General features: G+C 41.4%; 1 protein-coding gene across 1 annotated transcript; it reads right to left on the bottom strand.

The window, feature by feature from the left end:
• Positions 1 to 7,008: 7,008 nt before the first annotated feature.
• Positions 7,009 to 10,482, bottom strand: sox14 (SRY-box transcription factor 14). The gene has a single exon (XM_088394366.1). The coding sequence runs from the start codon at positions 9,691 to 9,693 to the stop codon at positions 8,929 to 8,931; it is 765 nt and encodes a 254-aa protein (XP_088250492.1). The 5' UTR covers positions 9,694 to 10,482; the 3' UTR covers positions 7,009 to 8,928.
• Between the last annotated feature and the right edge of the window lie 1,190 nt (positions 10,483 to 11,672).

Genomic DNA, 11,672 nt, shown 5'->3' with positions numbered 1-11,672 from the left:
GAGGACGCACCATTGGGGGCTGCTGGTGGGTTTGTCACAGCACAAAAAAAATAAACGGGGTGGGAGGGGGGTCATTTACTCAAGTTTGTAGACTGATTCAGCTGATAGTTTGGAAAAGATCTCAATTTAGTCAACCCTCATTGGAATTTCAGTTATCAAAAAATTAAGTGACGACTGCTGACCTGAAAGATAACATCCATCATTCACAAATTTTGCTGTATTTGCTTCAGGGCTTGTTCGACTGTTTAACTGACGCTACAAAGAAATGATTCAGTTGCGAAACGCTTGTTTTTGGAGTTTGATGAGTCCGACTTCCTGTTCCCACTGACTCTTTGTCCTTTCGAGGCTTTGTGTGTTAGCCAAATAGCAGCTTGTTTTGACGATTTATGATGGGGGTGACATCCGTAACGGCTGTCAATTATGAATAATTTACGATAAACGAGAACTTGCATGCTAAAAACAGAACATCAAAGCATAACCTCCCTTCATTTATTGTTTTTTTTAATTCATTTCGAAGACTTTGATGTTTGCTGATTCAGATCTGACAGGAGCAAATTCATTGTTCATTATGAATTGTTTTTTTTTTTTTTGTTATCCTGCGACATCATTCATACGCATATTCCGAGCAGTATTTGGCACCCGCTCAGTAGCACTCCCCATGGAGCCGGGAAATAATGTCAACCGTCGCACCTGCATTTGAATGATGCCATCTCCGGCGTGAGTCTGAATCATGACTGGACGGGATGAAATCGATGTTAAAACCACAGAAAGTCGGTCATTTTGGATCAAAAGTGTCATTTTCCTCACATTTTAGCAGTTTTATAGTGTTCGTACCTGCACAAACTCCTATAAAAGGGATTTCACCTGAAATTGTAAAAATCATGAGTTCATCTTAGAGTGGTGGCAAAGTTAGGTAATTTTTTTTGTGCTGGGATGAAAGAACACATTGACGTGTCTATGGCTAATAAACTGCCGCAAACAAAAATTCTGTCCAGTTATTTTCAGGTGCGCTAGAAAACAAAGAAAGAAGAAAGGAGAAGAACAAAAGACGAAGAAGGAGAAGAAGAAGAGCGGCGTGCTAAAGGTCAGCAAGAAGTGCGATCACACAGGCTGGAAGATAGAGAGCCCGCTGAGAAATATCAATTACGCCTTGACATTTTCTACCCGGAGACAAAGGATGCTCGTGAAAAGGAAGCGTCATGGCGACCACCAACGTGATCACATCAGGAATTGATTGAGATATGTAACTGCTTTTTGTTCGTCCGTGCAGTTGTTGTGCATCAGATTTAGACAATATTAGATTAAATCCATTTCAAATTGCTGGAAATTGGACATATGGCCTGAAAATGGCCACTTTGAACCAAAATGGCAGATTTCCTCTGCGACTATAAGTGACTTTTGAAAATCTTTTGGAAATTGACAAAACTACGCAAAAATAGCTATCTGATATTTTTTTTTAGGTAGGCCTACTCATGATAGATATGTCAACCAAATTTTTGTTGCCAAATGAAACAGGATTCAGTGGTGAATTTTCCAGATTGTGGAGTCGAGTAGCGACTGTTTTCAAATGACTACTTTCAAGCAAGATGGCAGACTTCCCAAGTCTTGCCAGACATGTGCCCCTGCTTCATTTTTTTGCAGGTGGACTCAAAATTGACATCCCCATAAAATTTCACGTTGCTATGTGAATCGAGCTCGGGGGCTGATTTTCAAAGAAAGCACCTTGTGCTCAGTGAATCTCGCCAGTATTGCGCGCAGTATCTCGCTCCTCATCGTCTTCTACCGTTGCGCTTCATCAAGTATGCGACGACGTAATTAGCCCCCATAATCAACGCTATGCTGCTTTGTCGCGATAATGTTGCAGACGTGCCGGCGCCACACACGAGATGTGGGGGACTGAAGGTGAATCAAGACAAACCAATCCAAGCATCGTTTCTTCCCCCTTGCCGGTTATCTCGAATGAGCGCAGATATTCGCATGGTTCGCCATGTTCGAGTGAAGCTATGTTACAAGCTAGCAACAAGTTAACACGTATATGTTCAGTTTTTACAATTGCTTTGGATTTTCATTCAACCAAAACCATGCTTGAATGTTTGCTAGGAATTCATCAGTGCAAGATTTTGTATCAAATCCTACCAAATTCTTGTAACGGATTCTGTACAAAACGTAGCGTGTCCAGCAAAATGCTAATGGTATCTTCCTACAAGATTACGGAAGTCGTCTACACTGATGAACTAAAGAGGGTTTTACGCTAACGTTTGCTTCTGGAAATTAGCATGTAGATGTTAGTTTAATGCATTTTCAAAAGGTACCTCAGACGTCTTCAAGTTTGAGTCATGATTTTTGCTTCATTTTCAAGAGGTTTTGGGGGATTATGTGGTGAAACAAGTGCTCTGAAAGAAGTTTCATTTGAAAGCCACGGCGGGGTCCACGGTGGCGGCGACAGCAACGTCCCTTGAAGAAACAGATTAGTGGCGAGGTAATCGTGAGTGTGGAAGTGTCTGTTATCTCGCTGAGGGCCTGTCTGTGCCACTGATAAATATTCATAAATATACCTTGTTTTCGCCTAAGGGAGCCGTTCACTGCTTCTGCAGTGCTGGGAAGTAAAATATTTGGACTTGTACAAGTTACTGATCTTGAATAGATCTATACTTTGAGTCAGTCTACCATCGATAGGACCAAGGTGGGGCATGACAGTCCAGCACTTAGAGCTGACTGACCTCATCTCACCAAAGTCCATTGCTGGAATTACTTTTCGTGTCTCATCGTACCTGAGCGACTTTCAATGAACGTTAGCATAAATCGATTGTAACTGCTTGTACTCGATTCTAATAATGTTCTGCACAGAAAAACAAAAATAGATGCAAATGCCTCAATAATAATCATAAATAAAAAAAGACAATGATGAAAAAAGATCAAAGCTGGGAAGATCACGTTTGCAAACGTTTCTGTAGGCTGCGTTCAGGAAGGAGCACCGTGTTGGGTTGCCAGATAAAGCGGTCGCCACATCGCCCCCAGCTGCTCCTTGCTGATTAGTCTAATCCACTGAGAGCTTCTGATTGAGGACCCCGAGGTGTGTGTATGGGGGGGGGGACCTTCCCCCCCCCCCCTTTTCCTCAACTTCCTGATAAGTGACTTTACCTTTCACCTCCAGAACCCGGTGCGCATCTCTGCAACATACCCACCTCCAGCTAATCTCGTTCGGTCTGGGAAGCTAACATCGTTAGCTTGGACGGCCCCCCAACCAACCAATCGATCAAACAGCCAACCAATCGGTCGTGTGTGTGTGTGTGTGTGTGTGTGTGTGTGTGTGTGTGTGTGTGTGTGTGTGTTTGGGAGGGGATAGGGCTAAGCCATTCATGCAAAAACATTCACATTTTAATGACATGGTTGTCGTAACGATAAACAATTCTAAGAACTATTCTAGGGTTACCATCATATTTTTGACTCTTTGCCCCCTTTATTTTAGAGTGAAAAGCAAACAACAACAACAAAAAATCCCGAAAGCCACGACAACCAAGTTTATTCTAATTTCTTTGCTCACACTTCTTTAACAATACATCAATGACCACGTTCTGGCTCATTTTTACTACGTTAATGATTGAAATTATTATTCCTACCGAACCTCTTTTCATTGTTTGCATCTTTTTTTTATTGACAATAGCGTGAGGGCGTCCAGAGGTCAAAATATTTTCACAGCGTGAGTGATTCATTATTATTTTCAGAACAATTATGATCAAAAGGTTCTCGGGTTAAAAGTTTACAAGGGCGAATTCCGCTAAAGACGCACAAAAGGAGTCACACATACGCGCGCAGGTGGCATTTCGGCTCGTATGAAAAATATGACATCAGTATGCTTTGAAACGATTACACATTTGGAGATGAGAGAACAAACAAACGCATTGTTTGAGGAATGATGACCCGCAGTTGAGTTTGTGGATGCAGTCACCAATAGTACTTAATAAGTTTCTCAATAATAATCATAATAGCAAATAATAGAATACAGCTGGAAAAAGAAATCTGTCATCTCTCTTATGACAGAATATTTGGAAAATATTGAAAAAGAAAATGGGCAGAAAAAAAACACTGCTGGGGGGGTTGGTCCACGATTCGTCAAGAAACGTAATATTAGGCAATCTTGGCAGAAGATAAAAATATAAATATAAAACAAAAAATAAAATTTAAAAATAAAATAAAAGTAAAATAAATAAAAATATATGCCAGTAAATTCACAGTGCAGGGATTATTTTGCCTTTTAATTTTTTTAAATATAAAACAAACTTTGTTTCAAACTTATTTTAACATATTGAAATGAGCATCAATTATTGGGGTCCACCTGTCTACAGAAGCAGCCATTGCTTCAAGAGTTATATTCGTTGGGCGGTCTATGGCATTTTCCATTATGTGCTAGCATTAAGCTAGCGGTGGCTGTGTGATTGCTTTAAACCCATGTGTACAGTAACCTCATTTCAAGTCAAAGCAAAAAGAAGAAAACAACAACAACGAAACTATCCAGGCTTGCCAAAATGATACGCGGTAGGTGAGAACTACGTTTTCTTCCGTCCGGGAAAGTACATCACGCGTAAGCACATCGGCACGTTGCTCTGGAAGTCGGTCACTGAGTTTCGGCCTGCAGAAAGAGCCAAGACGCGCATTGTGGTGTTGGTGGGAAACCGGTAAGCACATGTGGCAACACAAGAAAGGTTGCACAACACTTTGCGCACAATACAAGGCGTTTACGATGAGGCGGACGGGTGGACGGCCAAGCGGAGCCAAAGAGCAACCGCTCTGGCGACCACGTACAGCAAATGTGAACTTTTAACTCCTACTACAGTTATTGTGAGAGTTCCCAAAATAAATTACATTGACATTTTGCTCAATGTCTCGACCTGTTTTGTTTCTCGTTGAGATTTAAACCGTGCAATATTTGTGGTATCACTGAAATATTGATTTTCCTGCTCACTTTGGCCTACTTCAAACAAAAGCTGTTCAATTATGTATTCAATTACATTCAATCATTAAAAAAAATCTATCAAATCTGGAACCTGTGAATGATTTTTGAGGGGATGTTTTTTTTATCACCTGAAGACAAAAATAAACGTGACGGAGGCAAGTTTTCTTTTGTGTGTCTTTGATCTTATTACATCCAAGATAACATACTTGGAATCGTCAAGGATCATGCACTAAAAATGTAAAAACAAAACACACACACACTAACATGTTTTTCCTGATGACAGAAATCTACTTGATGAAGTTTGCATTACTGTGAAAAAAAACATCTAACAAATAAATATTAAATAACAAAAGACGTCAAGGAAAACGCGTTAAACAAAATCATCTGTCTGACGACAAATTCAATGATGCAAGATGACTTTGATCTTATTGCTTGCACAAAACGTCTTTTGTAATTGATGATATAAAAGAAACATCAAAGAAAAGATCTTTCCAAATATCTTCCCCATGACAAAAACAACAATATAGATGGAACTTTGTTTTTGAGTGAAAGGTGACTTTGATCTTATTGACGGCGTGTCATAAAATGTTTTGATCTGATTGACGCTATCATAGAAATATTAGACATCATAGAAAATTTATTCAAACATGTCTTCCTGGTGACAAAAATCAACTAATTGGATGCAGATTTGTATTTGAGCAAAGGACAACTTTGATCCTATTAATGTGTCATAAACTGTTTTGAGCCGATTGATCGTGCAAATCTCATACATCAAAGAAAACTTACTTCAAAATATCGTCTTGATGACAAAAATTGACTTTTTGGATTCAAGTTTGCATTTGAGTGGAAGATGTCTTTAATCTGACTGACCGGAAAGAATCTGAAATGCTGTGCACGAGGACAAATCGAATAAAATTATAAATATACAAACAACAGAAAAAAGGCATCCTGTCTTTGGAAATAAAAGTGTGGATGCAAATCGCATTTTTTAAACCCTTTAAATAAGCGTTGCAACGTGATTCCCTCTCTCTTAAGCTTTCTTCCTTTTAGATAAATATATTTTTTTACATTTTTTATCATTTCTTTGCCTTTAAAAAAAAAGAGCATCCTGCTTCAAACAACACAACACACAGTATGTGTTTTTTTCCCTCTCTCTCTCGCCTTCCTCGTCCAAATGCTATCCCAGATTCAATTTCAGATACCGATGAGGGTGCTTTTCATCCTTTTTGGGAGACAATATTTAATATGCTGAAATGAGATCAGTTTTATCCTCGCCCGTTTGCGCCCACACAACCATTCCGCCATCACATTCTCGCTTCCTCGCTTGATCACATCTCACTTTTCTTACACACAATCTGAAATCGACGCCACTAAGTGCGGCCAATTTAATTAAACACACACACAAAAATAAAAGCGGTAATTGTCTTTGATTTTTAAGTGTTTCGTAGGGGGTGAAAGTAGCCCACCCCAGAACCCCCCTCCCACCCCCTCTGGACTTTTATCAGCAAATGAAGCGTATAAATGACCTGGAAAGGCGCACGGCAGTGAATGAAATCAAATGAAGAACAATTCCCCCTCAGAAGCTGAGATGAGGATGATGCCGAGCTGCCAAGGAGATAAGAGCACTGGCGCGGCTGGATTCACGCGAATCCACGCGGGGAGTCCACCGAGGGATTAAAAAAAAAATGAAAATGCATTCAAACACACCATTATTTATATTTACATTTTTGCACTCTATCAAAAATGTGTTGAAAGCTACTTTTTTTGCAGCCTCGAGAATGTTATTAAAAAATAGAAGCAAAGGGATGGATGGAAGTACATTTAAAACAAACTCAAAAGAAGGCCACTAATAAATATAGTAAGCAAAAACCATGTAAGTGTCCTAAAAAGTAAAAAAATAATATTAAAATAAAAATAAATAAGCTTGATGATGGATGACTAATGATGGGATGCCCTGGAATTAAAAAAGCGCTAAAGGAAAAAAATACAATTGCCAAAAAGGTGCCAATGGAACAACAATTAAAAGAACTGGAAAAGAAAGCAAAATAAAAATGTTACATGTAAAGCTGTTTTTATTTGAAGGGTCATGAAAATACAAATCATTCTTTAAAAATAATTTCAAATATCCATAGTACTGATAGTCATTAAAAATTGGTGCCATGAAAAAATAAACAATGTAATAAATAGAAACTAAATTTTCATGAATGTAATGATTAACAAGCGGGTGTCATAAAATCATAAGAATGATGAGAATAATTATGATTTTTTTAAAAAAGTGACACAAAGACTTCATAAGTACAAAGAAAACTTATCAAAAATCCTAAAAACCCTATCGACACAAAATAAATTTTAAAAATCCAGTGCATTAAAACATTTGTTTTAAAAAAAAATCCTGACACCTGCATTTACATTATAAAGAATTTAAAAAAAAAGAAAGACACGAGTCAGAAAAGTAAACAATTGTGGGATATTAATTAAAGCTCCATTAAAAAAAAAAAAAAACGTAACAAAATGACTCCAAACTGAGCATGCCAACAAGAGCCTTGACGTCTTGTGCTGCGGACAAACTACAAATCAGGCCACAAAATCAGAAAATAAGGCAACAAATGCAGATTGCAAGTCATGATCCGAACTTGCAATAATCCTACTTCATAAAAATGATGCCACAAAATCCTGCACGCAGACAAAAGTCATCATCATATTGGAACAAACATCAAGAACGCCACAAAATAAGGCAACAACTGTGCTATTAAATGTCTCAAATTAAAAAGCCAGCTTCAAACTACCAACACACACATTTTTGGAGGTGTCCAACTTCAAGTATCCTCATTTACAAGCTATGCGTACGGATCTCTCCCCCCACCCCCTCCCTGCAGCCAAAGATTGCACCTCCACTTGTGCGCAGCATATGTTCCCGCCAGATAAAGTCAACAATTTGCACGTGGAAAATGAAATTCTTAATTAGAAAAGGCGCGTGCTCGTGCGTGCGCGCTCGCTCTCGCTCCAACCCTCTCGGTTGACACACAACACATGCACACACATTAAGTGAATTCCTGCGTGTGTGTTGGCCAAGTCTTTTGTCTTAATGAGTCAGCGCGCATGTTGAAACACGTGTTCGCTTCGTGAGGGTGCCGCTGTTTTTTGTTTTTTTTCCGAGTTGTTGAACTTGCAGACAAGTGACTGCAAGATGCTGTTTCGATGTTTGCGTTTAATTTTTTTTTTTAATCCACTTCCAAGATGCTCCAGGCAGGACTGGCTCTAATGCGAGGCTCGAAGCCGCCAAACGGGTCCGACAGGCGGCTTCAATCCCGGGAGGCCTCCCCTCATCTTTAACGCCGTCACGGTTCTCCAGAAAAGTTCAGAAAAAAAATTGAAAAAACCGCTTAGAAGTGATTTGGGCGCCTTGCCTTGAAAATATGAATTGTCAGGTTCAAGAATTGTTTGCAAAAAGCATGAAATGAGACAGATTGTCTTTTTTTTATTGGACTCTTCTTCTCTTTGCTGGCGTTAACAAAGAGGTGTCAACCTTCGATAGATACATGACATTTTATCTTTTTATTATTTTTTTTCTTCGATAAAAAATACACATTCAAATTAAATTAGAAAATACAAGGGAATCAAATATATGAAATTAAACCGTATACCTTTAATCGATAACCCGTATGTGCCAATTGAGGGGAGGGTAATAATCATAAGAGTTGATTGCTAGTAATCAACACAAACCAGCATTGAAATGTACACAATAAATAAAGTTAAAGGCCTCCTTTTTGTTTTCTTCTTTTTCTTCTCGCAGGCTGCCGTATAAACATTTATATTTCTTACAATCCTCGCACGCGGCTGCAGGAAACTTGAGCGGGGGGGAAAAAAAAGTCCATTCCGCTTTCCTGCGCGTCGTCTTCTGTACATGCATGTTCAAAAAGAGTCAGTCTTGCTTTGCTTTTGTTTGTTTTGTTTGAATCTCAACATGCGCGTGATTACATGGCAGCGGCGTGCGCGGATGAGTAGGGGTCAATCCCAGTCTTGCTCATACCTGGAAAGAGGATGTAGGCCACGGGCGGCTGCAAGCTGGACGCCGACCAGGCGCTGCAGTTACACGGCACCACGTAGCCCGGGTTCGTGGGCGACGGGTGGGTGTGCGTATGCGGGTGCGGGTGCTGCGTGGGCCCGCAGCCGCCCAACGCCCCGAATGCGCCCGCGCCCTGGTAGCCCAGCGACGAGTAGGGCACGCCGGCGGCCGCAGCGGCGGCCAGGGCGGCGTGCGGCATGTCGGCCATCTTCTGGCCGAAGCCCGCCGCCGCCGCGTCCGCCAGGAAGGACGAGTAGGGCGAGGCGGAGGCGGGCGGCAGGAAGGCGCGCGCTGCCGCCGCAGCCGCCGACTTCTCGCTGTGGCTCAGCAGCGCGTCCGACGGCAGCGGCAAGCCCTTCAACTGCTCCGAGTCGCCCAGGTAAGGCAGCGGGAACACGTAGCGGTCCTTCTTGAGCAGGTTCTTGGGCTTGCGCCGCGGCCGGTACTTGTAGTCCGGGTGCTCCTTCATGTGTTGCGCGCGCAGCCGCTTGGCCTCATCGATGTACGGCCGCTTCTCGGCCTCGGACAGCAGTTTCCACTCGGCACCCAGACGCTTGCTGATCTCCGAGTTGTGCATCTTGGGGTTCTCCTGAGCCATCTTCCGCCGCTGGCCCCGGGACCAGACCATGAAGGCGTTCATGGGTCTCTTGATGTGGTCGGCCGGCTTGGACATGGCTGCCTGTCGCGAGTGCGTGCACGGCGGCCGGCGGGAGCCGAAGGAAGAAGCAGGGAGGGGGAAGGGGGTGGGGGACGAAAAAAAAAGTTGCTATCTGGAGTTCACCTGCTGCTGGGAAGATGCGAGATAACTGCAGGCATGCCGCGCGTTTCGCTCGGATGGCAAACAAAAGGAGAAAAAAGTGCACAAAAAAAGGAGAAAAAGCAGCGGTCCAAATCCAAAGAGAGCGCACGCAAAAAGTCCACGACTGCGAGCATGCACGTGCGAAGAAAAAGAGCAGAATCCACAAGAAAGGTGAACGCAAGAAAGTCTCCTCTCTCTCTCTTTTCTTCTTTTTTGTCGCGCTGTTCGTTCGTTCGCTCGCTCGCTCGTCGGTGCGCTTGGTGCCTTCTTCCGTCGAGCTGCACCACCTGGCGCGCCTTGCAAATGAGCGCGGAAGGCGGCGAGGATGCAGCCAAAAGCGGCCCACTTCAAAGGCAGGGCTTGCTTGGCGTTCCTGCACGCAAACGTGACGTCACCAACCATCGCGGCCCGGAGGTGCGCTTCGTTGAGCACCGGCGGCGGCGGAGGAGGAGGAGGAGAAGGAGGAGGAGGAGGGGGGGGGGGGACAACAACCTTTACCTGCGGTCGCCAATCAGTCGCACCTTGATCGTCTACAATTACACCCTTAAAGGCTGGGCTAGAAATTCTACCGAACCAGGAAAGAAAAAAAAAAAATTGGAGGGATGTTCTCTACAAAAAGTTTTTTGTGCAAAACTATTTTTAAGCCAAATTGGGTTGTTTTAGACGTAACAGTTTTAAAAGTAATTAATTTTGCCCCCCATAAATAAATAAATAAATAAATAAATAAATAAATAAATAAATAAATAAATAAATAATTCCCCCAATTTGCGATAATCCAATTTAAAAAACGGGAAAAAAATGGTAAAAATGTTACAATTCTACCAAAAACGTCAATAATGCTATAAAAATTGTAGGATTCTTGCCATTTTTTTTATATTTATAGAAACGAAACTAATCCTTCCAAAAACTTTAATGGACTATAAAATAAAAACCTTGACAAAAAAATAACCTGGTGCATACTTATGTAGAAAATGTGTATTTTCACAAAACTGCAAAAACATTTTATAAAACACATTTGCATTTTAATTTTACAACAATATTTTTTAATAATAAAATAGCCACCAAAAAAGACCACACTAAAACTTAAATAGGTCTAAATATACAAAAAAAAATGCCCCCAAAATAATTCAAGTAAACAAATACATTCTGATTGATTCAACCAGAATTGCAATAGCTACAAAAAATCTATCAAAACAAGTTTCATTCTGCAACATCAAAATGCATTTGCTACACGACAAAGAAATCAATACATCAAGTCCAACTCACCAATTAGACTAATTTCCTTTCATTGTGTATTGTGAGAAGTCAACATTTATTTATTTAATGAGTACATGTGCCTTATTACATGTCGTTAAAAGTCTTTGAAGCAAACCTGTTCAAGCCAATTAGTCTACAGTCTATAGGCCACTGCAACAATTAGTTAGTCAGCCCAAAAAAATAAGTTGCCTGCTTTGGAAGGGTGTGTGTGCGCGTCCCCGTCAATAATAATAATTGCCATCTTAATAATTTTTGGATATCCAGGATATGGACGGATGGATGCATATTTTTTATGTGTTAGCATATCTCTCTTTCTCTCTCACTCTCTGCGCATGCGTCGTTGTGCGTCAAGAAGCAGGAAGATTTGCATCGTTTACTTGCTGAGGGGGGATCATGTAAAAAAAAAAAAATCAGGGGAAGAGCGCAAGAAGAAGATGAAAAAAAGAAATGGGGGGGGGGGGGGGGCAGGACAGGGCAGGGCAGCGAGCAGGAGGCGACTTCTTTCTCCGAACAGGAGCCTCGCTACAGGGCTCATCGGCGCACGAGGTAATATGATAGGAAATATTGATCAAATGTCAATTGGCTGTATTGCATGT

This window comes from Syngnathus floridae, chromosome 13 (genome assembly GCF_059516105.1).
Source record: "Syngnathus floridae isolate MCC-2025c chromosome 13, RoL_Sflo_1.0, whole genome shotgun sequence".
Taxonomy (NCBI): Eukaryota; Metazoa; Chordata; class Actinopteri; order Syngnathiformes; family Syngnathidae; genus Syngnathus; species Syngnathus floridae.
The sequence above is the reverse complement of the archived record's forward strand: the minus strand, read 5'-3'. Positions and strand labels throughout refer to the sequence as shown.

Coding starts and splice junctions, on each gene's coding strand:
- sox14 (XM_088394366.1), bottom strand. CDS start 9,693: ATGTCCAAGCCGGCCGACCACATCAAGAGACCCATGAACGCCTTCATG.